This window comes from Trypanosoma brucei, chromosome 1, assembly GCF_000002445.2.
Source record: "Trypanosoma brucei brucei TREU927 chromosome 1, complete sequence".
Classification (NCBI taxonomy): domain Eukaryota; phylum Euglenozoa; class Kinetoplastea; order Trypanosomatida; family Trypanosomatidae; genus Trypanosoma; species Trypanosoma brucei.
The window spans coordinates 64,345-91,001 of record NC_008409.1 but is presented as its reverse complement, the minus strand read 5'-3'; the positions used below and the strand labels follow the sequence as shown (position 1 = coordinate 91,001).

Sequence of the window (26,657 nt, the reverse complement as noted above, 5' to 3'; positions counted from 1 at the left end):
GTTCGTCATTGTTTCCGTTAGCATTCTCATCGTTATCATTGTTTATTCATGCATCCTCACGTATAAAGTGAAGGTTTATGAAAAACGTCTTTTCAACCGTCATAGCGTTTTTTTTTCTTTTAATCGGGCCTCTCGGAGGGTGTGTTCTTAGAAGGTGGGTAAATCATGCGATCCACCTCAAGTAACTGAGAGGTGAAAATCATATATGCCATACGCTTTTCGTGGCTTCCTGTTCTTGATTTCCTGCTGAGGAGTTGGGTTTATTAATGCATTTGTACCTTTATTTCTTTTTTGTTTTTTTTTACACAAAAAGTAAGTTGATGATGCTGGTGAAAATCCATAGAGGAATATCCAAAGAGGCATTCATGGTGCCCATTACGTGTGCGCCCCACAATTTTCCGTGATTCAATTTCCGTTTCACAACAACATTTAAAAATGTTTGGTTGTTTATTTGTTTGTTTATTTGTGGAAAATAGTTTCGTAATGATGTATTTGGCAAATTAAAAACTTTATGGATGATTAGTACACACTGCTGCACAAGAAACTGAATACAGAAGGAAATGAAATTATTTTTATTTTGTGAACGATATTGAGGAATATTATATGTGGAACACTTCCAGTATGAGGGAATAAGAAAATATGTAAAAATGCAAAATGACTTACAGTTGTATTGTAAAGAATAATGAATAATACTCATGAGTTACATTAACACAAGAAATAAAATAAGGCAGACACTTCTGATAGTAAATTGCAACATGCGTAGTGACACTTTACCAATATGGCTTCATATACCTCATGTAGTTTATGCATATATTTAAATAATGGAAACCCGTTGCTATCATTTTCAGATACTCAATATTTATGCGGGATTATTTCCTATTGGCAGCAGCGAGTTTATATTTGCAGCTATGAAGTTTGGGTGAATGAATTGCACTCATCTGTCAGTAAATGAATTCGGATGTTATTTTTATTTTTATTTTTTATTGCATGCAGCAGTCGCTTTGTGTTATGAATTCTCGAGCATGTCAAAGTTATCATCAGTAACTTCCTTCATGCATATAAAAGTGTAATCAGGCATTGGAAATGTAATTGATGGTAGCAAACAGTCATTCAATACCTATTTTTGAAAATGTTATATGAGCTACACTTCCTTTAAATTGTACTGCATGCAAAACCCATCATAACATATGTATGAGATTATGTGAATTATTATTTGAAACCATTTGAAAACTTAATGGAGAAGGAAGGGAATGTTGATAGAATAATATTTTTAATATTTTGAATTATGTTATCTTCCATAACTATTGTGTTTAGACAATTTATTTCTACTATGACTCACTGTTACATATCCACATACAGGTGTATAATGTAATTATATCTCTTCTTTTCTATAATGTGTAATTGTTTTTATTTGTAACATACAACTATTGAATATTTAGAAGGAAAGTGCGAGACGTGTTTCATTTTATTATCTGTCTGTTCACGCTTATTTTCTTTATTACCTTTATTTGTTATATATTTTTTCAAGTTATTTAGATGTGTTGTTTTATTTTTTTGTTATTCCAATAACTTTATGTATGTGAGCAATAGGAAACTTACAATGATGATACAATAAGTGTGGACACGTACTGAAAAGGAATTGTCTCATTACATAATTAATCAGTGTAAATGAAAGGAGGGAAAATAAAAGATATGTTATGATAATCTTTTACGGTTTCCTCAATTAATTGTATTAATTTTATTCCAATTATTTTCCATATGTTGTATTATCGCTATCATAAAAGGTGTGTGAATGAATCAAACAACGATGGCACATAAAATACATATGAATTTGTGTCGCTGAATTAGTTGTTGATAGTTGTGAACAATGAGGAGGCAAGTAATTAAATTTTATTTTAACTGAAGGTGAAAGAATGTTTTTATTTATTATGAAAGTAAACAGAAATACTCTCTGGTTATCTGATGCAAAAAGACTATCAGTTTTTTTTTACCTGTCCTACAGACATTATTTAATATTCTCCTTTGGAAGTAAGTGAATACACGGGGGAGGGGATAAGTGATTTATATTTCAATGAGTTTATTCAATGCAAGTGAATGTTACGTATTGACAGAAGTGAGGAAACTCCAGTGGAACAGTTGTGTAGTTGTGTGGTGTGTATTCATGTGTGTGTATATCTATGTGTTGTGCCGATACTCTTTTTCTTCGCTTCATTAATATCCATAAATTTTTTGTTTATTGTTTTACTTGATTTTAATCAATAGAATTTGACTCTCTTTAAATATTGATTATATATACGAAGTGTTTATGCAGGTATATGAGGCAGTAATATTTTTTGTCTGCATGTTATTCATAGTTAAAGAAATGATGTATGAAGTTCATTATATTTAGCACATGATAATGAAGCAAGGGAAATATTTATTTACAGCTGCTATATTTTGAAATTGTTCCTCTCAATACCAAATACATTATGATATCATATTCTGCAAACTATAGTGAATAAACATTAACGCGCTCTATTACATTTGATATTATGTTACACTGTTCACCCGCTATTGTTTTCTTATCTATTATTTTACTTCAGTTATTTATAATTTCAGAGAAAAAAGAAAAGGAAAGGAAGTTAAGTTAATAATATTAAGAGAGTTATGTCAAGAGCAAATAGTCCCGCAGCTCCACAAGGAAATAATGAAAATCAACAAGTGGCAGATAATTTTGAAGGGCCCATGAGGAGGCCACGGGATGAAAATGTACCGCCGCCTCCTCCTCCTGCTGCTGCTGCTGCTGCTCAGCCTCCACAAATACGGCAGAGAACTGAAGGGGGGCCCAACTGGACAATGGATAGTAAGGTGAGGGATGTGCTGCTGGATGATTATGCGGGTTTGAGGGATATGACAGTGAACGACTTTATTCAGAAGTTCGTTGGCGGGACTTTTGCGGTGGCTGAGGCAGAAAATGTTAGGATGCCCATTTTTGTTAAGAATCCCAGAAAATATATTGTTGATGCTGAGATTCTTGAGGATATACAAGGCACTAATGAGTTTAAAACAGTGAAGACAGCTATTGATCTGTCTGAGAAGGTAGACTACCTTGACGAAAAAGAAATTTACTACCTCAGTCAGTGGGAGGAGAAGGGGACAGTGGAAATAAGAGAATTTGTTGGTCCCGTGGCGAGGGGAAGGTTGGATGGAGCGGTGACGGCCGCCAAGAGAGCGGAAAAGCGAGCTCACCAAACAGCTGATGGTAGCGAACTTAAAGGAGTATATGATTCTATATACAATGCGACGTGGGGTTATGTGGAGTCGGGTTATGATGAAGAGCCACTTGGCATGAAAGTGTTCAATGGAAGACCGCCACACATGTGGACGAAGGAGGAGGTTGATGTCAGTCACACTCCGGAAACTATGAACGAACCACTTCCCCGTCACGGTAACTTGGAGATTGCTGTGCTTACATCTCAAATGGGTTGGCCATACACGTCTTTCGAAAAGAACCCAAATGATTATGATATTAATCATGAGAAGGGAGTGGAGTATGTTTTTAAAAGTGATGTTTATATCCGCAGGGAAGCACTGAGGGTGTGGTACAAGGTGGAGAATGTGCTTAACCGGTGGCTTATGGATGAAGTGATTGTTGACGATGCGTCTAATGTTCTTATTGGTACACCTGGTATTGGTAAATCGTTTTCCGTGGGATCCCTACTGTTATACAAACTACTGCATTATGAAGCGAGTCAGCTTCAGATTATCATATACGTTGTGAGGGGTAAGGCGTATGTGTTTCACAAACCCATAGGTGGTCGAGCAGGATATGTTACGTTTTACAATGATTATGGGAATGCATTTACAGTTGTTGAGCAAATAATCGGAGGATCACGTAGCGGTGAGGATATCAAGGGATACGTTATATTCGATGTGGACAAGGACCATCCTGCTCCGACGAAACCACCTGCTGGTTGTGCCGGTATTGCTTTGAGCTCTCCAAACGTCAAGCAATTCCATGAATGGTCCAAGCAAAACACCGCCTCAGATATTTACATGAACTGTGATACATTGAAGGATTTGGAAGCCATACACATATCGAGATGGGGGAAAATTGCTCCTGCTTACAAGTGGAGTCCTCCAGTTGCAAAGGAGAAAATTGAAAGTGAATGGCAAGAAATTCAAGCTCGCATTCGTATCGTTGGTCCACTGCTTCGTCATATTGGTCGTCTTAGTTCGTATAATAGGCAGGAGGGAAAGGTTCAGGAAGCCATTGGCAAAATGAAAGATGATGATATGAATGATTACGCTAAATATTTCCAAAACGCAGCTATGTGGCAAACAGATGAAGTATCACACAAGTTAGTAGGGGTTGTTCGAGTGAAGGAGGAGAAGCTCCTGTGTGAAATGTATCGCTGCAGACCGCTTTCATCTTACACGGGACAAGCTATTTTAGACTTTCTGATACCTTGGCTAACGGATAAATATGCTGCAATGTCTGCTCTGCTGTCTAACCGCGCTATCGCCGCCTACATGTTTGAGAAGAGTGGCATTGAAGCATTGTCGCATGAGAATACACTAACTGAGTTGGCAAGGGAGTTACAGGGCCTTTCATTTGCTAGGAATCAAATTCCACAAAGTGTGCTGCAGGTGCTGCAAGAACCAAGACTCATTGGTCCTTCGATTGTGGTTCCCGAGGATGTTCCAATTGTAGCTGGAGCTGAAATTCAATATATGAAATTGTACAAGCCGCAATCAAGGAGTTTCCCAGTTGTTGATGCGTTCTTTTTCGTTGAGAGCCCGAAGACTTTTGTGGGACTGCAGTACACAGTTTCCGGTAGACATCCCTGCAGCACCGGTGGGTTATTTAAGATGAAGAGGTATTTGCGAAGTTACTTCCAAGGTTGGGACAATTTTTCCAATGATATGGTATGGGAAATAATTTATGTCCAAAGGGTTGACAGCGAAAAAATTACGAAGCCGCAGTGCTGTGAAAGGACTGACAGAGATGAAGGGCAAAATAATGAGGTTGAGGAAAGATTTTGGAAAAGGGAAGTGCGTCAGTTCGCGGTCTCACTTTATAAACACATTATTGCACTATACGTTGAATTGAAAACAAGAGGTGAAAATAACAACGGAGTTAACAATAGAGGTGGTAACAATGCATAGGGTGTGGAAGGAAAGTTGTCGGGTAACTTGAGCGCACAGAGAAGTATTTCCTAGGATTAAGTAACATACGAGTAAGTTCATTAGGATGGTGATCATTTCAAAGACAAATTTGCGATACGTATCATTCCACGTAGCTGAGTGTCGATAACCCTCGAGCTATTTGATACTTTTTTACTTTCTTCTTACATTTCCATTTCCTATTAGTATTTTTTTTTTTATGCAGAGCGATACGACAGAACATTGTGAAACGAGTGTAAAGGATCTGGCTTTATTTGTATGACTGTAGTGAAGGCATGTAACTTCCTTTCCCTCTTGTTGGGTCATTTCATTATGTATTATCACTCACATCATATACTTCTTGCTTTTTATTTGTTTTTTCTTTACTCCACTCAAGAGAACCTTCATTGAAAGATACAAATAGGGACACGTGTACTGAGCATTTGCTCGCTCCTTTCTTTACGAGAGAATTATTTGATGCATCATAAGCATTAAAGGAGACGTTTCTCCACATCTGCAGGTATCTTCATTTTACAATGGGAAACAATAATAACAGAACATTCACGCATTTACAGTTCTACAAGGCCAGAGCACACTCTTGACTTTTGGCTGAATATACATATATATATATATATAAATATTTTCCCGATGATAATGCAAAATAATATTGTGTTATACATTTATGGAAGGTCAAGGACATTTATGTTTTTGTGCTCATAATATTTTACACATGATGAGTCACAGCAGTTTTTATTTGTTTGTGCAGGTGCAATTTATATGTTTGCGATATGTATGCTGGTGTTATTTGTTTGAGTTGTTTATTGGGTGTAAATAATACCTTTGCTATGGACGATACTGCATGTGTTCACTGAACCATCTTAATGTGTTTGCTTTTATTGAAAACTTGCATCGAGAATATTTGGGCTTATGTTTTCTCATAACACTCAACTATTCTTTTACTCTCGCACTGAAGCTCTATGCAAGAAGGAAGGTGTAAGTTTAAAAAAACTTAGTTTTGAAGTGCCAAACATGTCCACTTCAGTACACCCATCACTAACGGAAACTACAAATCTTCACAGAGTGGTGAGTTTGTGTGGGAGTTTCCGAACTGACGGGAAGAGATGTGAATGTACGAAGTAAAAACGGAAGAATATCACCTGATGTGTTCTTTTTGAATTTTTATAAAGCAACGAGACACGATGTTACACATATGGTCAAGTGAAGTATTGCACTACAACTTGTCAAATAAACAAATTTGCAGCAACTAAAGGGGAATAAATGCAACAACAGGTCCCGGAAGCATGGAGTTGAGTGGTCTTTACTTATAGCATAACCAAAGCTTCACAAAGGAAACACCTTGAGAAACATTCTACAATGGGAAAGTAAAAACGATGCAGGAGGAAGTCACCTGAAAGGGGTGGAGAATAAAACGGTGCATCACTCTTTTTAAAAAATACAGTAGCCCCTCAAAAGCTGGGGACTCAAAAAGAATAATGGAGTGGCACCAAGAGCACTTTTACAACCAATAGTAAACTCATTGGTGAAAGGAGTTATAATAATAATTATTATTTTTATTGCAGTTCCCACACACAAAGCCATCCGTACATCATGGCAATGGTTTCAGGAGCCAATAGAATAGGAAAGTGAATGTGGCTGAGGACTAAAACATGTGAGGAACAGGGAATTCATCATGCGGTGTTTTTATGCATTGGCGGAAAATCATTACCGCATTCCAGCATAGGATGTAACTGCACTTCTATTTGTTGTTGTAAGTTTACGACTCTCAGAGAGCAACGCCATTTCAGTACAGGAGAACTCTTCCATCATCTCTATTGGACACACCGACGCGGATGTTGTTTTTGGGGTCCGTCTTTACAATACGGTAACAGGTGAACCCATCAAACAAACACAACACATGTTGTAATGGTGATTCGATAATATCTTGCAGGAAGTTCCGTCCAGAGTGGTATCCAGTTGCAATATGAGTAGTGACCTGAATTACACCCAGCCATGCGATGGCAAAAAGAAATTACACAGCTCCGAAAAAAAAGAGAAAAATGTTATACCACACTCACACGGCAGGCAAGCCTCAATAGTGGATTTTGGGGGGAACCTTCCAAAGAAATTCAAAAGCGATACCCACAGAGTCACACGATGCGTAAATATCAACTGGGAAAAGGATATTGCCAGTGTGAGAAAAGTCATAGGGAGGAACCTCTGGAGGAAAGAGGAAAAATCATAGCCATTACCACAAAAGGAAAAATGTGATACCATACTGAAAAGACCATACGTAATGATAGAACATCCCATAAAGAGAAGAGCACTGCTGACACGCGCAGCGGCAGTAGTTGCAATGGAGCACGACATTGACAACATATTATTAATACAAATGGGAAAGCACATCTACACAATGGAACTCCAACGAAGCACAGTGCGGTATCTCAGATATGTGACAGCTGCCGTCAGCAAGTCGATTCTTTTAATGTTTTTGATGTAAGATACAATTGGAAGGAATGTGCGGCCCCAGTGTGAGGGAAGCCGGGACTTATAACGGTGAATAACTTTCCCAAATTATCGATTGCACAGCATTCCTTGACACTCACAAGGGAAAACAAAGGTGACCTCACGGGATGAGGAAAAAAAAAGACTTCACCTCTCCAATAGGAAATGAATGTGGGAATGATTTCCCTTCCGTGGATTTGACAGAGGATGATGCAAGCAGCGAGTAAGCGATTTGATGAGGGTTGGAGCATTAAGAATAGCACAGATGATGCAGAAAGAAACAAAGAGAGAAAGTATCAAAGAAGGAGTCAGAATTGCGCATTGTAGAAAAGTATGCCCAAATAATGAAGCAGCCGCGTATCATTGGCACAGTTTCAGAGAGACATATGACAGGATGAGTTATGTGCTATTCTTTGTGATTGGGGGAAACACAGATTTGGAAGAAGGCGTTGATTTATTGCATGACCAAAGGCTAAAAAGAGCAGGGATGATTATGAGGCATATCTCCCATTGGGTCACTTTTCCCAGTATTTAAATACTCTCCATGACCAGTCTGTAGCATTGTTTGATCTAAAGTCATTCCTCTCCAAAGTGAAGTTGCCTGAGGATGTTCGGCTGGAGTTCCGATGCCTTAACTAAAATGAGGAACTATTGAATTCGAATCGACTCCCCATCAGTTAATAAAGAGAACCCTGGAGTTTTACACACCATCACAAGGGTCTTTTCAGGACATGCACTTCTCGTGAGGCTGCAGCAGGCGACCCCTGAAATATTGAGGACTCAAACATGGATATGCAACATATTTATTAGTGTGAGGCACATGACGTGGTTAAATGTCGTGGAAACAAAATAGTTACGAGCATGGAGGAATGTAGGGCATACTATCATTGGTGATTTGCAAAAGATGACACAACAATGTGATTTCATTGGAGTTTTAGTTTAACCATGAAAAGCAGACAGTATGGCTGGGACAACGAAAGTGACACAACAATTCCGAGTATCCCTTGCTATGTGAAAAAATCTACTATAGAATAAATGGAAACTGTTGTATCATGCATGATGTACGTGGCAGCAGGAGTGAGAAAAAACAATAGCTTTCTCCTTACTACTACTACTGCTACTTATTTTTTTAATGAAAGCCTGCATTATGAATGGTTGTTTTGGACTTAGGAGTGCAGAGTATTATTTTGTACGGTTATATTTCTCTAAACACACCTGTACTCCCCGTTTATTTACACAGCTGTCTGCAAGAGAGTGAAATTTTTAGAAAGCCCACACAACACAACCCTCTTCGCCCCGCACAGGAGATGAGTTAAAGACGCTTTCAGACACTTCCGCTTCGTTAGTAAATTATCGTTTCAATTCATATTTTGCGTAGGATGATGAGGAAACCTTACTGTTTATTCAGCATGATAATTATTTCGTATATCTTTCTTGTGGGTAGTAAAAAAGGGAAGGTAAGAACTAAACCATTCATTATTTGTTATTATTGCTGTTGAGAACTATGACTATGAGAGATGGCTTAGGGAAGATGTGTGAAATGCGTCACTATATACTTTATTGAAGGTGTGACGGTACAGAGCGATTCAAAATAAGAATTGAAGGAAATAACGATTAAGTGATATAAGTTTTCTCAGTTATTTTACTATTGTTTGTGAAGTACGCCTATTTGAATTGAATCCTCCGCTTGAAGGAAGATATTAACATTATGATACCTTCACTTCATCCTAAACTTACCTTATTGTATCGTCTTACTTTAAATGGATGGAAAGATGTTCATGCCTGATGTTTAAACGCTTTTGCATGTCACATCTGATTATATATGTATAAATATATTTATATATATTCATGAACCGGAAGAAATAAATAGTAGCGCCGTCACTTTTGCTCTCTCAAATTATAAACATCGCTAGACATTCATAGTGCAGAGTTTATAATCTGAAGTGAACACCAACATTTGAATATTTTACTCATGCACTAATTTATTACACACTTCATAGCATCAGAAATCGAATAATACTCGAAGTATTTATTATTGCTTGCTGGAGGCACATAACCGGTAAAGCAGTAAATATTATGCCTTGCAGTATTTTTATGAAACTGGAGTTTAATGAGTGTAGTGCCTAACAAATCCTTTAGTTATATCACACGCAATTCTTTTACCATTTAATTCTTCTTTTTTTATTTTTTCTTTGTTCCTCCTACTTGTCACTCAAACTTTGTACAAATGGTTTATCCATGAGGAAGTTTATTTAAGCTTTCAAAACATGCTTTGATGTTGTTATTTCTGTTGTTTTTTGATAGAGGCATCCGCGGCTAATTATCACTTCAGGCGTCAGATATTATGGAATTGAGAGTTTAATGTTGTCAGCTGTCGTGTTATGTATATATATATGCACAGAAACAAAATTACTTGTGAGGAAAGCTGCGTAATATTTCTTGATTTTTATTCTTCTACTTTTTAGAGAATAATATAATGCATATATTTTGTTTGTGTTGTGCCTGATTTGTTACAATTACATTTCATCATTTCTACACACACACACATACTGAGTAAATATTGGAATGATTATGTTAAGAAGATGGCACATATGTGTGTTATGTACTTTTTGTAATTCAAGTGTGAGGGTGGCGAATTATAATATGTGGTAAATATTTGTATCATATATATTTGTGTTTTTATAAGTTTCAAATTTATTTATGTTTCTATTTTTGATTAATTTGTGCTTACATCACCAGTACCGTCCTTTACTGTTTCCCTGTTTGAACATTTTGTGTTTGCATCTGAAATTCACAAACAAGTTATATTCTGTATTAAAAAACTGTGTTGTTTACATTACCTTTTGTTTGATTCTTTTTTTTCATTTTCCAAAGCTTCATGTAATGATGCAAAATAGAAATAATTTGATTCTATTATTCTTAGGAAGAGTGTAATATCGTAGGTTTGTGATAATTTATATGTTAAGCAATATTCTGTCCAAATTATGTAGGAGGATATATATATATATATTATTTGTATTGTGACATATGGAATCCTGAAAGCATATGAAAGAAATTGCAGTAATTCTCTGTGAATTATATATGGATGTAAAGGCATGAAAGGAGACCGTATGAGGAAAATTGGGAACTTGTTGATTATAAGTACCATCACATTTCTTTGCAATTCCACCATGTGTTGAATTATACAAAAAGTGTATTTTAATTACTACTGAACTGCAAATGTAGTAAAGGAAATATCTCAAAGATATTGTCCCAATGATTTGTTTGTTTGTTTATTTGTGGAAAATAGTTTCGTAATGATGTATTTGGCAAATTAAAAACTTTATGGATGATTAGTGCACACTGCTACACGAGAAACTGAATGCAGAAGTAAATAAAATTATTTTTATTTTGTGAACGATATTGAGGAATCTTATATGTGGAATACTTCCAGTATGAGAGAATAAGGAAATATGTAAAAATGCAAAATGACTTACAGTTGTATTGTAAAGAATAATGAATAATACTCATGAGTTACATTAACACAAGAAATAAAATAAGGCAGACACTTCTGATAGTAAATTGCAACATGCGTAGTGACACTTTACAAATATGGCTTCATATACATCATGTAGTTTATGTATATATTTCAAAAATGGAAACCCGTTGCTATCATTTTCAGATACTCAATATTTATGCGCGATCATTTCCTATTGGAAGCAACGAGTTTATTTCTGCAGCTATGAAGTTTGGATGAATGAATTGCACTCATCTGTCAGTAAATGAATTCGGATGTTATTTATATTTATATTTTTTATTGCATGCAGCAGTCGCTTTGTGTTATGGATTCTCGAGCATGTCAAAGTTATGATCAGTAACTTCCTTCATGCATATAAAAGTGTAATTAGGCATTGGAAATGTAATTGATGGTAGCAAACAACCATTCAATACCTTTTTTTGAAAATGTTATATGAGTTGCACTTCCTTTAAATTGTACTGCATGCAATACCCATCATAACATATGTATGGAATTATGTGAATTATTATTTGAAACCATTTGAAAACTTAATGGAGAAGGAAGGGAATTTTGATAGAATAATATTTTTGATATTTTGAATTATGTTATCTTCCATAACTATCGTGTTTAGGCAATTCATCTCTACTATGACTCACTGTTACATATCCACATGCAGATGTATAATGTAATTATATTCCTTCCTTTCTATAATGTGTAATTGTTTTGTAATCCGCCAACTATTGAATATTTAGAAGGAAAATGCGAGACGTGTTTCATTTTATTATCTGTCAGTTCATACATCCTCTTTTACATTTATTATATATTTTTTCAAGTTCTTTAGATGTGTTGTTTTATGTTTTTGTTATTCCAATAGCTTTGTGTATATGAGCAATAGGAAACTTACAATGATGATACAATAAGTGTGGACACGTACTGAAAAGGAATTTTATCATTACATATTTAATCTGTGTAAATGAAGGGAGGGAAAATAAAAGATATGTTATGATAATCTTTTACGGTTTCCTCAATTAATTGTATTAATTTTATTCCAATTTTTTACAATAAGTTGTATAATCACCATCATAAAAGATGTGTGAATGAATCAAACAACGAAGGCACATAAAATACATGTGAATTTGTGTCGCTGAATTAGTTGTTGATAGTTGTGAACAATGAGGAGGCAAGTAATTAAATTTTATTTTAACTGAAGGTGAAAGAATGTTTTTATTTATTATGAAAGTAAACAGAAATACTCTCTGGTTATCTGATGCAAAAAGACTATCAGTTTTTTTTACCTGTCCTACAGACATTATTTAATATTCTCCTTTGGAAGTAAGTGAATACACGGGGGAGGGGATAAGTGATTTATATTTCAATGAGTTTATTCAATGCAAGTGAATATTACGTATTGACAGAAGTGAGGAAACTCCAGTGGAACAGTTGTGTAGTGCGTATCCATGTGTGTATATCTATGTGTTGTGCCGATACTCTTTTTCTTCGTTTCATTAGTATCCATAAATTTTTTGTTTTTTGTTTAACTTGATTTTAATTGATAGAATTTGACTCTCTTTAAATATTGATTATATATACGAAGTGTTTATGCAGGTATATGAGGCAGTAATATTTTTTGTTTCCATATTATTCATGGTTTAAAAAGAAATGATGTATGAAGTTCATTATATTTAGCACATGATAATGAAGCAAGGGAAATATTTATTTACAGCTGCTATATTTTGAAATTGTTCCCCTCAATACCAAATGCATTATGATATCATATTATACAAACTATAGTGAGTAAACATTATATTGCTCTATCACATTTGATATTATGTTACACTGTTCACCCGCTATTGTTTCCTTATATATTATTTTACTTCAGTTATTTATAATTTCAGAGAAAAAAGGAAAGGAAAGGAAGTTAAGTTAATAATATTAAGAGAGTTATGTCAAGAGCAAATAGTCCCGCAGCTCCACAAGGAAATAATGAAAATCAACAAGTGGCAGATAATTTTGAAGGGCCCATGAGGAGGCCACGGGATGAAAATGTACCGCCGCCTCCTCCTCCTGCTGCTGCTGCTGCTGCTCAGCCTCCACAAATACGGCAGAGAACTGAAGGGGGGCCCAACTGGACAATGGATAGTAAGGTGAGGGATGTGCTGCTGGATGATTATGCGGGTTTGAGGGATATGACAGTGCATGACTTTTTGCTGAAAAAATTCTCTAATACGTATGACACAGAGAATGTGGCAATGGATGTGTTTGTCCAGAGCCCGGAGGATTATATTTTGGATGCCGGGATTCTAGGAAGGATACGGCGGCTTGATGAGTTTGAGGAATATAAAGAATTATATAACCAATTCTCTGAAATGAAGCGGAAAGCAAGGTACCTTGACGAAAAAGAAATTTACTACCTCAGTCAGTGGGAGGAGAAGGGGACAGTGGAAATAAGAGAATTTGTTGGTCCCATGGCGAGGGGAAGGTTGGATGGAGCGTTGGCGGCCGCCAAAGAAGCAAGGAAAAGAGCTGCCCAAAAAGCTGATGGTGTCGAACTGAAAGGAGTATATGAATCCATATACAATGCGACGTGGGGTTATGTGGAGTCGGGTCACAATGATTTACCTCTTGGCATGAAGGTTGTGGGTAATTGTGACGGCGAGCCCGAGTTGTGGACAGAAGAGGAGGTGAATGTCAGTCACACGCCTTATGACTTGTGCGACCCACTGCCTCGTCACGGTAATTTGGAGATTGCTGTGCTCACCTCGCAGAAGGGTTGGCCGTATAACCGTTTCCGCATTCCGCGAAGTGTAATTCAAGAGGGTGCGGAGGAACCAGGAGACTACGTGTTTGACCGGGATGTGTACATTCGTCGAGAGGTAATGAGAGTGTGGTATCTTGTGAAGCAGAGGCTGGATTTGTGGTTAGGGCCAGGCGTGAATAAAAAAAAGATACCTTGCGTCCTCGTTGGCACTCCAGGTATTGGGAAATCATTTGGTGTTGGCTCGTTTCTGCTCCAAAGGTTGCTGCATTACGATTCGGAGCTGTTGCGGATTATCGCTTATTTTGTGAAGGGTAGGGCATATATTTTCTTCAGGGCGACAAATGATCATCCGAGAAAGGTTGTATTTTATGAAGAAGAAAAAGATGGAGTGGATGCTGTCAATGACTTGGCTGATGAAGAAGGTCTTGGTTACATTATATACGACTTTGCGAAAGAGAGAGATGAACCCATACCGACAAAATTGCCGGAAACGTGGCCCGTAATTGTGTTGACATCTCCAGATCCAAATAACTACAGACGCTGGAAGCGGCCACGGGCTTGCGAGCGCTTTTGCATCAATTGCTATGAAGAGGTGGAACTGAAGGCTGCGGTTGCGTGGAGGCGGCTGTCGAAGTTGGACGAAAGTAAAATCACCGAAGCTCACATCATAAACCTTGAGAATGAATGGCAGAAAATAGAAGGATGGATTAAGAAGGTGGGCCCACTGCCCCGCCACGTACTGGAAGGTGACAAACCCTATTGTGACCATGTTAGAGAAATAAATGAGGCACTGGCAGAAATCAGTAGAGGCGATGCTGAACACTACATGAAGGTGCTGAATAGTCGAGTTGAATGGCGCGAGGACGGGACTACATACAGGTTGGCTAAGTTGGTCCGGGTTGTAACTGAGAATGGAGAAGAATGCAGAAACAGAGCTGTTTCCATTGATATTGAGCAGAAATTGAGAGAGTGGGCGGACACAGCATGTATGCGAGACAATTACCTTCGAAAGGTTTTTCGTGGGAAAAAAGAGCAGGCCGCTGATGAATTTGAAAATGTGGGCATATATGCCTTCACGATGGGAAATGTTGTGCAGACGATTGTGACGCACCTGCGGTATCTCCCTCGCGTTGGAGAAGAAATGGATTCAAATGTATCCGCTCTGGCAAGTGGTAATGCCGTGGGACGTGTTCCAACTTCACTTCGTCATATTTACCCGAAACGACAGGCCAAGACATTGAGGTTGGGTGCCTTTACCGACCTGTACAGGGAAATTTCCCCGTTGTGGACGCCTTTTTCTTTGTAACTGAGCCAGCTGTTGATAGAGAAGGAAGAGCGATCATTACAAGAACAATTGTTCTGCTCCAGCCGACAGTGGCACCAACGCATCACACGACACGAGAGAAGGTAGATAAGTTTATCAAGGCAATGAAACAATTGTTTGGTGAATGGGATAAGCTCGCAAGAAACTTGAAATGGGAGCTGATTTACATACAGTACAGTGACAGCAAGCCAATCGAGGAGAGGCAGAAGTGCGAACCAGTTGGGGGCAGAGGCGATTATACTACAGAGTTGTGGAATAGAATCAACCAGTTTCAAGTGAAGATGGAAGGGAATATTGTTAAGGAGATCACCCAGGATGAACCAAACGCTATTGCTGGTGGCCCCGCTGCCTGATGCAACATCTTTGCATGTTATGTTATGTTGCAACGAATTGAGGAGTCAGAAATAATTATAAAGGGAATGCTTTTAATATCACCTCTCCTATCACTGACTAGAGAGTGGTATTCTCTAAAAGGGGGCAAGTGGGTTTGTAGGCTTTGTAAGTGTGCTTTTGTGCGTGTAGTACATGTTACTTCTTATTTGATTGACTACACGAATGATCGATACATTTGAAGACTTTTTGATTAGAATTACGAAGTTGACGAACACTCCCTATACCTCTGTGTAGGGAATATTTATATTTTGTTATTTATTAAGTTTCCCTACTGCGAAGGTACGTGATGATTTTATTTTATTTTTTTTTCTAGGATCCTCACGGTTCGTCATTGTTTCCGTTAGCATTCTCATCGTTATCATTGTTTATTCATGCATCCTCACGTATAAAGTGAAGGTTTATGAAAAACGTCTTTTCAACCGTCATAGCGTTTTTTTTTCTTTTAATCGGGCCTCTCGGAGGGTGTGCTCTTAGAAGGTGGGTAAATCATGCGATCCACCTCAAGTAACTGAGAGGTGAAAATCATATGTGCCATACGCTTTTCGTGGCTTCCTGTTCTTGATTTCCTGCTGAGGAGTTGGGTTTATTAATGCATTTGTACCTTTATTTCTTTTTTGTTTTTTTTTACACAAAAAGTAAGTTGATGATGCTGGTGAAAATCCATAGAGGAATATCCAAAGAGGCATTCATGGTGCCCATTACGTGTGCGCCCCACAATTTTCCGTGATTCAATTTCCGTTTCACAACAACATTTAAAAATGTTTGGTTGTTTATTTGTATGTGTTTGTGTTTGTGTATGAAAATAGTTTCGTAATGATGTATTTGGCAAATTAAAAACTTTATGGATGATTAGTGTACACACTGCTGCACAAGAAACTGAATGCAGAAGTAAATAAAATTATTTTTATTTTGTGAACGATATTGAGGAATATTATATGTGGAACACTTCCAGTATGAGGGAATAAGAAAATATGTAAAAATGCAAAATGACTTACAGTTGTATTGTAAAGAATAATGAATAATACTCATGAGTTACATTAACACAAGAAATAAAATAAGGCAGACACTTCTGATAGTAAATTGCAACATGCGTAGTGACACTTTACCAATATGGCTTCATATACCTCATGTAGTTTATGTATATATTTCAAAAATGGAAACCCGTTGCTATCATTTTCAGATACTCAATATTTATGCGGGATTATTTCCTATTGGCAGCAGCGAGTTTATATTTGCAGCTATGAAGTTTGGGTGAATGAATTGCACTCATCTGTCAGTAAATGAATTCGGATGTTATTTTTATTTTTATTTTTTATTGCATGCAGCAGTCGCTTTGTGTTATGAATTCTCGAGCATGTCAAAGTTATCATCAGTAACTTCCTTCATGCATATAAAAGTGTAATCAGGCATTGGAAATGTAATTGATGGTAGCAAACAGTCATTCAATACCTATTTTTGAAAATGTTATATGAGCTACACTTCCTTTAAATTGTACTGCATGCAAAACCCATCATAACATATGTATGAGATTATGTGAATTATTATTTGAAACCATTTGAAAACTTAATGGAGAAGGAAGGGAATGTTGATAGAATAATATTATTGATATTTTGAATTATTTTATCTTCCATAACTATTGTGTTTAGACAATTTATTTCTACTATGACTCACTGTTACATATCCACATACAGGTGTATAATGTAATTATATCTCTTCTTTTCTATAATGTGTAATTGTTTTTATTTGTAACATACAACTATTGAATATTTAGAAGGAAAGTGCGAGACGTGTTTCATTTTATTATCTGTCTGTTCACGCTTATTTTCTTTATTACCTTTATTTGTTATATATTTTTTCAAGTTATTTAGATGTGTTGTTTTATTTTTTTGTTATTCCAATAACTTTGTGTATATGAGCAATAGGAAACTTACAATGATGATACAATAAGTGTGGACACGTACTGAAAAGGAATTGTCTCATTACATAATTAATCAGTGTAAATGAAAGGAGGGAAAATAAAAGATATGTTATGATAATCTTTTACGGTTTCCTCAATTAATTGTATTAATTTTATTCCAATTATTTTCCATATGTTGTATTATCGCTATCATAAAAGGTGTGTGAATGAATCAAACAACGATGGCACATAAAATACATATGAATTTGTGTCGCTGAATTAGTTGTTGATAGTTGTGAACAATGAGGAGGCAAGTAATTAAATTTTATTTTAACTGAAGGTGAAAGAATGTTTTTATTTATTATGAAAGTAAACAGAAATACTCTCTGGTTATCTGATGCAAAAAGACTATCAGTTTTTTTTTACCTGTCCTACAGACATTATTTAATATTCTCCTTTGGAAGTAAGTGAATACACGGGGGAGGGGATAAGTGATTTATATTTCAATGAGTTTATTCAATGCAAGTGAATGTTACGTATTGACAGAAGTGAGGAAACTCCAGTGGAACAGTTGTGTAGTTGTGTGGTGTGTATTCATGTGTGTGTATATCTATGTGTTGTGCCGATACTCTTTTTCTTCGCTTCATTAATATCCATAAATTTTTTGTTTATTGTTTTACTTGATTTTAATCAATAGAATTTGACTCTCTTTAAATATTGATTATATATACGAAGTGTTTATGCAGGTATATGAGGCAGTAATATTTTTTGTCTGCATGTTATTCATAGTTAAAGAAATGATGTATGAAGTTCATTATATTTAGCACATGATAATGAAGCAAGGGAAATATTTATTTACAGCTGCTATATTTTGAAATTGTTCCTCTCAATACCAAATACATTATGATATCATATTCTGCAAACTATAGTGAATAAACATTAACGCGCTCTATTACATTTGATATTATGTTACACTGTTCACCCGCTATTGTTTTCTTATCTATTATTTTACTTCAGTTATTTATAATTTCAGAGAAAAAAGAAAAGGAAAGGAAGTTAAGTTAATAATATTAAGAGAGTTATGTCAAGAGCAAATAGTCCCGCAGCTCCACAAGGAAATAATGAAAATCAACAAGTGGCAGATAATTTTGAAGGGCCCATGAGGAGGCCACGGGATGAAAATGTACCGCCGCCTCCTCCTCCTGCTGCTGCTGCTGCTGCTCAGCCTCCACAAATACGGCAGAGAACTGAAGGGGGGCCCAACTGGACAATGGATAGTAAGGTGAGGGATGTGCTGCTGGATGATTATGCGGGTTTGAGGGATATGACAGTGAACGACTTTATTCAGAAGTTCGTTGGCGGGACTTTTGCGGTGGCTGAGGCAGAAAATGTTAGGATGCCCATTTTTGTTAAGAATCCCAGAAAATATATTGTTGATGCTGAGATTCTTGAGGATATACAAGGCACTAATGAGTTTAAAACAGTGAAGACAGCTATTGATCTGTCTGAGAAGGTAGACTACCTTGACGAAAAAGAAATTTACTACCTCAGTCAGTGGGAGGAGAAGGGGACAGTGGAAATAAGAGAATTTGTTGGTCCCGTGGCGAGGGGAAGGTTGGATGGAGCGGTGACGGCCGCCAAGAGAGCGGAAAAGCGAGCTGCCCAAACAGCTGATGGTAGCGAACTTAAAGGAGTATATGATTCTATATACAATGCGACGTGGGGTTATGTGGAGTCGGGTTATGATGAAGAGCCACTTGGCATGAAAGTGTTCAATGGAAGACCGCCACACATGTGGACGAAGGAGGAGGTTGATGTCAGTCACACTCCGGAAACTATGAACGAACCACTTCCCCGTCACGGTAACTTGGAGATTGCTGTGCTTACATCTCAAATGGGTTGGCCATACACGTCTTTCGAAAAGAACCCAAATGATTATGATATTAATCATGAGAAGGGAGTGGAGTATGTTTTTAAAAGTGATGTTTATATCCGCAGGGAAGCACTGAGGGTGTGGTACAAGGTGGAGAATGTGCTTAACCGGTGGCTTATGGATGAAGTGATTGTTGACGATGCGTCTAATGTTCTTATTGGTACACCTGGTATTGGTAAATCGTTTTCCGTGGGATCCCTACTGTTATACAAACTACTGCATTATGAAGCGAGTCAGCTTCAGATTATCATATACGTTGTGAGGGGTAAGGCGTATGTGTTTCACAAACCCATAGGTGGTCGAGCAGGATATGTTACGTTTTACAATGATTATGGGAATGCATTTACAGTTGTTGAGCAAATAATCGGAGGATCACGTAGCGGTGAGGATATCAAGGGATACGTTATATTCGATGTGGACAAGGACCATCCTGCTCCGACGAAACCACCTGCTGGTTGTGCCGGTATTGCTTTGAGCTCTCCAAACGTCAAGCAATTCCATGAATGGTCCAAGCAAAACACCGCCTCAGATATTTACATGAACTGTGATACATTGAAGGATTTGGAAGCCATACACATATCGAGATGGGGGAAAATTGCTCCTGCTTACAAGTGGAGTCCTCCAGTTGCAAAGGAGAAAATTGAAAGTGAATGGCAAGAAATTCAAGGTCGCATTCGTATCGTTGGTCCACTGCTTCGTCATATTGGTCGTCTTAGTTCGTATAACAGGCAGGAGGGAAAGGTTCAGGAAGCCATTGGCAAAATGAAAGATGATGATATGAATGATTACGCTAAATATTTCCAAAACGCAGCTATGTGGCAAACAGATGAAGTATCACACAAGTTAGTAGGGGTTGTTCGAGTGAAGGAGGAGAAGCTCCTGTGTGAAATGTATCGCTGCAGACCGCTTTCATCTTACACGGGACAAGCTATTTTAGACTTTCTGATACCTTGGCTAACGGATAAATATGCTGCAATGTCTGCTCTGCTGTCTAACCGCGCTATCGCCGCCTACATGTTTGAGAAGAGTGGCATTGAAGCATTGTCGCATGAGAATACACTAACTGAGTTGGCAAGGGAGTTACAGGGCCTTTCATTTGCTAGGAATCAAATTCCACAAAGTGTGCTGCAGGTGCTGCAAGAACCAAGACTCATTGGTCCTTCGATTGTGGTTCCTGAGGATGTTCCAATTGTAGCTGGAGCTGAAATTCAATATATGAAATTGTACAAGCCGCAATCAAGGAGTTTCCCAGTTGTTGATGCGTTCTTTTTCGTTGAGAGCCCGAAGACTTTTGTGGGACTGCAGTACACAGTTTCCGGTAGACATCCCTGCAGCACCGGTGGGTTATTTAAGATGAAGAGGTATTTGCGAAGTTACTTCCAAGGTTGGGACAATTTTTCCAATGATATGGTATGGGAAATAATTTATGTCCAAAGGGTTGACAGCGAAAAAATTACGAAGCCGCAGTGCTGTGAAAGGACTGACAGAGATGAAGGGCAAAATAATGAGGTTGAGGAAAGATTTTGGAAAAGGGAAGTGCGTCAGTTCGCGGTCTCACTTTATAAACACATTATTGCACTATACGTTGAATTGAAAACAAGAGGTGAAAATAACAACGGAGTTAACAATAGAGGTGGTAACAATGCATAGGGTGTGGAAGGAAAGTTGTCGGGTAACTTGAGCGCACAGAGAAGTATTTCCTAGGATTAAGTAACATACGAGTAAGTTCATTAGGATGGTGAGCATTTCAAACACAAATTTGCGATACGTATCATTCCACGTAGCTGAGTGTCGATAATCCTCAAGCTACTTGATACTTTTTTACTCTATTCTTACATTTCCATTTCCTATTAGTAATTTTTTGTTTATGCAGAGCGATACGACAGAACATTGTAAAACGAGTGTGAAGGGTCTGGCTTTATTTGTATGACTGTAGTGAAGGCATGTAACTTCCTTTCCCTCTTGTTGGGTCATTTCATTATGTATTATCACTCACATCATATACTTCTTGCTTTTTATTTGTTTTTTCTTTACTCCACTCAAGAGAACCTTCATTGAAAGATACAAATAGGGACGCGTGTACTGAGCATTTGTTCTCTCCTTTCTTTGCGAGAGAATTATTTGGTGCATCATAAGCATTAAGGGAGACGTTTCTCCACATCTGCAAGTATCTTTATTTTAAAATGGGAAACAATAATAACAGAACATGCACGCATTTACAGTTCTACAAGGCCAGAGCACACTCTTGACTTTTGGCTGAATATATATATCAATATACATTTTTTTTCCGATGATAATGCAAAATAATATTGTGCTATACATTCATGGAAGATCAAGGACATTTATGTTTTTGTGCTCATAATATTTTACACATGATGAGTTACAGCAGTTTTTATTTGTTTGTGTAGGTGCAATTTATATGTCTGCGATATGTATGCTGGTGTTATTTGTTTGAGTTGTTTATTGGGTGTAAATAATACCTTTGCTATGGACGATACTGCATGTGTTCACTAAACCATCTTAATGCGTTTGCTTTTATTGAAAGCTTGCGTTGAGAATGTTTTAGGCTTATGTTTTCTCATGATACTCAACTATTCTTTTACTCTCGCACTGAAGCTCTATGAAAGAAGGAAGGTGTAAGTTTAAAAAATTAGTTTTAAAGTGCCAAACATGTCCACTTCAGTACGTCCATCACTAACGGAAACTACAAATCTTCACGGAGTGGTGAGTTTGTGTGGGAGTTTCCGAACTGACGGGAAGAGATGTGAATGTACGAAGTAAGAACAGAAGAATATCACCTGATGTGTTTTTTTTTTGAATTTTTATAAAGCAACGAGACACGATGTTACACATATGGTCAAGTGAAGTATTGCACTACAACTTGTCAAGTGAACAAATTTGCAGCAACTAAAGGGGAATAAATGCAACAGCAGGTCCCTGAAGCAGGGAGTTGAGTGGTCTTTAATTATAGCATAACCAAAGCTTCACAAAGGAAACACCTTGAGAAACATTCTACAATGGGAGAGTAAAAACTGTGCAGGAGAAATTCACCTGAAAGGGGTGGAGAATAAAACGGTGCATCACTCTTTTTAAAAAATACAGTAGCCCCTCAAAAGCTGGGGACTCAAAAAGAATAATGGAGTGGCACCAAGAGCACTTTTACAACCAATAGTAAACTCATTGGTGAAAGGAGTTATTATTATTATTTTTATTTTATTGCAGTTCCCACACACAAAGCCATCCGTACATCATGGCAATGGTTTCAGGAGCCAATAGAATAGGAAAGTGAATGTGGCTGAGGACTAAAACATGTGAGGAACAGGGAATTCATCATGCGGTGTTTTTATGCATTGGCTGAAAATCATTACCGCATGCCAGCATGGGATGCAACTGCACTTTTATTTGTTTTTGTAAGTTTACGACTCTCAGAGAGCAACGCCATTTCAGTACAGGAGAACTCTTTCATCATTTCTATTGGACACACCGACGCGGATGTTGTTTTTGGGGTCCGTCTTTACAATACGGTAACAGGTGAACCCATCAAACAAACACAACACATGTTGTAATGGTGATTCGATAATATCTTGCAGGAAGTTCCGTCCAGAGTGGTATCCAGTTGCAATATGAGTAGTGACCTGAATTACACCCAGCCATGCGATGGCAAAAAGAAATTACACAGCTCCGAAAAAAAAGAGAAAAATGTTATACCACACTCACACGGCAGGCAAGCCTCAATAGTGGATTTTGGGGGGAACCTTCCAAAGAAATTCAAAAGCGATACCCACAGAGTCATACGATGCGTAATTATCAACTGGGAAAAGGACATTGCCAGTGTGAGAAAAGTCATAGGGAGGAACCTCTGGAGGAAAGGGGAAGAAGTTCATAACGATTACCACAAAGGGAAAATGTGACACCATACTGAAAAGACCATACGTAATGATAGAACATTCCATAAAGAGAAGAGCACTGCTGACACGCGGAGCGGCAGTAGTTGCAATGGAAGCACGACATTGACAACATATTATTAATACAATTGGGAAAGCACATCTACACAATGGAACTCCCACGAAGCACAGTGTGGTATCTCAGATGTGTGACAACTGCCGTCAGCAAGTCGATTCTTTGGGTGTTTTTGATGTAAGATACAATTGGAAGGAATGTGCGGCCCCAGTGTGAGGGAAGCCGGGACTTATAACGGTGAATAACTTTCCCAAATTATCGATTGCACAGCATTCCTTGACACTCACAAGGGAAAACAAAGGTGACCTCACGGGATGAGGAAAAAAAAAGACTTCACCTCTCCAATAGGAAATGAATGTGGGAATGATTTCCCTTCCGTGGATTTGACAGAGGATGATGCAAGCAGCGAGTAAGCGATTTGATGAGGGTTGGAGCATTAAGAATAGCACAGATGATGCAGAAAGAAACAAAGAGAGAAAGTATCAAAGAAGGAGTCAGAATTGCGCATTGTAGAAAAGTATGCCCAAATAATGAAGCAGCCGCGTATCATTAGCCCAGTTTCAAAGAGACATACGACAGGATGGGTTGTGTGCCATTATTTGTGATGGAGGAAAAACAGAATTGGAAGAAGGCGTTGGTTTATTGCATGACCAAAGGCTAAAAAGAGCAGGGATGATTATGAGGCATATCTCCCATTGGGTCACTTTTCCCAGTATTTAAATACTCTCCATGGCGAGTCTGCAGCATTGTTTGATCTAAAGTCATTTCTCTCTCAAGTGAAGTTGCCTGAAGATATTCGGCTGGGGTTCCGATACGTTAGCGAAAATGAGGAACTATTGAATTTGAATCAACTCCCCATCAGTTAATAAAGGAGAATCCTGGAGTTTCACACACCATTACAAAGCTCTTTTTAGAAGACGCCGATGTCGTGAGGCTGGAGCAGGCGAACCCTGAAATATTGAGGACTCAAACATGGATATGCAACATATGTATCAGTGTGAGGCGCATGACGTGGTTAAATGTCGTGGAAACAAAATAGTTACCAGCATGAAGAAATGTGGGGCACAACCATTATTGGTGACTCACAAAAGATGACACAACAATGTGATTTCATTGGAGTTTTAGTTTAACCATGAAAAGCAGACAGTATGGCTGGGACAACGAAAGTGATACAACAATTCCGAGTATCCCTTGCTATGTGAAAAAAACTACCATAAAATAAATGGAAACTGTTGTATCATGCATGATGTACGTGGCAGCAGGAGTGAGGGAAAAACAATAGCTTTCTCCTTACTACTACTACTGCTACTTATTTTTTTAATGAAAGCCTGCATTATGAATGGCTTTGGACTTAGGAGTGCAGAGTATTATTTTGTACGGTTACATTTCTCTAAACACACCTGTACTCCCCGTTTATTTACACAGCTGTCTGCAAGAGAGTGAAATTTTTAGAAAGCCCACACAACACAACCCTCTTCGCCCCGCACAGGAGACGAGTTAAAGACGCTTTCAGACACTTTCGCTTCGTTAGTAAATTATCGTTTCAATTCATATTTTGCGTAGGATGATGAGGAAACCTTACTGTTTATTCAGTATGATAATTGTTTCGTATATCTTTCTTGTGGGTAGTAAAAAAGGGAAGGTAAGAACTAAACTATTCATTATTTGTTATTATTTCTGTTGAGAGCTATGACTATGAGATATGGCTTAGGGAGGATGTATGAAATGCGTCACTATATACTTTATTGAAGGTGTGACGGTACAGAGCGATTCAAAATAAGAATTGAAGGAAATAACGATTAAGTGATATAAGTTTTCTCAGTTATTTTACTATTGTTTGTGAAGTACGCCTATTTAAATTGAATCCTCCGCTTGAAGGAAGATATTAACATTATGATACCTTCACTTCATCCTAAACTTACCTTATTGTATCGTCTTACTTTAAATGGATGGAAAGATGTTCATGCCTGATGTTTAAACGCTTTTGCATGTCACATCTGATTATATATGTATAAATATATTTATATATTCATGAACTGGAAGAAATAAATAGTAGCGCCGTCACTTTTGCTCTCTCAAATTATAAACATCGAGAGACATTCATAGTGCAGAGTTTATAATCTGAAGTGAACACCAACATTTGAATATTTTACTCATGGACTAATTTATTACACACTTCATAGCATCAGAAATCGAATAATACTCGAAGTATTTATTATTGCTTGCTGGAGGCACATAACCGGTAAAGCAGTAAATATTATGCCTTACAGTATTTTTATGAAACTGGAGTTTAATGAGTGTAGTGCCTAACAAATCCTTTAGTTATATCACACGCAATTCTTTTACCATTTAATTCTTTTTTTATTTTTCTTTGTTCCTCCTACTTGGCACTCAAACTTTGTACAAATGGTTTATCCATGAGGAAGTTTATTTAAGCTTTCAAAACATGCTTTGATGTTGTTATTTCTGTTGTTTTTTGTTAAAGGCATCCGCTGCTAATTATCACTTCAGGTGTCAGATATTATGGAATTGAGAGTTTAATGTTGTTAGCTGTCGTGTTATATGTATACAGAAACAAAATTACTTGTGAGAAAAGCTGCGTAATATTTCTTGATTTTTATTCTTCTACTTTTTAGAGAATAATATAATGCATATATTTTGTTTGTGTTGTGCCTGATTTGTTACAATTACATTTCATCATTTCTACACACACACACATACTGAGTAAATATTGGAATGATTATGTTAAGAAGATGGCACATATGTGTGTTATGTACTTTTTGTAATTCAAGTGTGAGGGTGGCGAATTATAATATGTGGTAAATATTTGTGTCATATATATTTGTGTTTTTATAAGTTTTAAATTTTATTTATGTTTCTATTTTTGGTTAATTTGTGCTTACATCACCAGTAACGTCCTTTACTGTTTCCCTGTTTGAACATTTCGTGTTTGCATCTGAAACTCACAAACAAGTTATATTCTGTATTAAAAAACTATTTTCTTTACATTACCTTTTGTTTTATTCTTTTTTTTCCTTTTCCAAAGCTTCATGTAATGATGCAAAATAGAAATAATTTGATTCTATTATTCTTAGGAGGAGTGTAAAGTCATAGGTTTGTGATAATTTATATGTTAAGCAATATTATGTCCAAATTATATATATGTGTAAATGTATATATTATTTGTGTTGTGACATATGGAATCCTGAAAGCATATGAAAGAAATTGCAGTAATTCTCTGTGAATTAT

The 26,657-nt window shown here is 37.2% G+C and overlaps 4 protein-coding genes across 4 annotated transcripts, besides 7 other annotated features; 2 read left to right on the top strand and 2 right to left on the bottom strand.

The window, feature by feature from the left end:
* Positions 1-301: 301 nt before the first annotated feature.
* Positions 302-697, bottom strand: TB927.1.230 (hypothetical protein, unlikely; the record flags this gene model as incomplete). The annotated part of the gene is made up of 1 exon (XM_841300.1): positions 302-697. The coding sequence occupies one exon, from the start codon at positions 695-697 to the stop codon at positions 302-304; it is 396 nt and encodes a 131-aa protein (XP_846393.1).
* A 1,949-nt stretch (positions 698-2,646) lies between these two features.
* On the top strand, positions 2,647-5,148 carry TB927.1.220 (retrotransposon hot spot (RHS) protein; retrotransposon hot spot protein 1 (RHS1); the record flags this gene model as incomplete). The annotated part of the gene is made up of 1 exon (XM_841299.1): positions 2,647-5,148. One exon carries the CDS (start codon positions 2,647-2,649, stop codon positions 5,146-5,148), a length of 2,502 nt encoding a protein of 833 aa, XP_846392.1.
* A 4,021-nt stretch (positions 5,149-9,169) lies between these two features.
* Positions 9,170-9,175: a repeat region (inverted telomeric repeat hexamer CCCTAA).
* Positions 10,484-10,819, bottom strand: TB927.1.200 (hypothetical protein, unlikely; the record flags this gene model as incomplete). Its single annotated transcript, XM_841297.1, has 1 exon — positions 10,484-10,819. One exon carries the CDS (start codon positions 10,817-10,819, stop codon positions 10,484-10,486), a length of 336 nt encoding a protein of 111 aa, XP_846390.1.
* Positions 10,622-10,690: a sequence feature (2 probable transmembrane helices predicted for Tb927.1.200 by TMHMM2.0 at aa 7-29 and 44-66).
* Positions 10,733-10,801: a sequence feature (2 probable transmembrane helices predicted for Tb927.1.200 by TMHMM2.0 at aa 7-29 and 44-66).
* Positions 13,087-13,645: a sequence feature (RHS1 sequence at 5'-end of RHS1-RHS2 chimeric pseudogene).
* Positions 13,087-15,578, top strand: an mRNA.
* Positions 13,646-15,578: a sequence feature (RHS2 sequence at 3'-end of RHS1-RHS2 chimeric pseudogene).
* TB927.1.180 (retrotransposon hot spot (RHS) protein; retrotransposon hot spot protein 1 (RHS1)) lies at positions 18,597-21,098 on the top strand (the record flags this gene model as incomplete). Its single annotated transcript, XM_841296.1, has 1 exon — positions 18,597-21,098. The coding sequence occupies one exon, from the start codon at positions 18,597-18,599 to the stop codon at positions 21,096-21,098; it is 2,502 nt and encodes an 833-aa protein (XP_846389.1).
* A 4,017-nt stretch (positions 21,099-25,115) lies between these two features.
* Positions 25,116-25,121: a repeat region (telomeric repeat hexamer TTAGGG).
* The last annotated feature ends 1,536 nt before the right edge of the window (positions 25,122-26,657 follow it).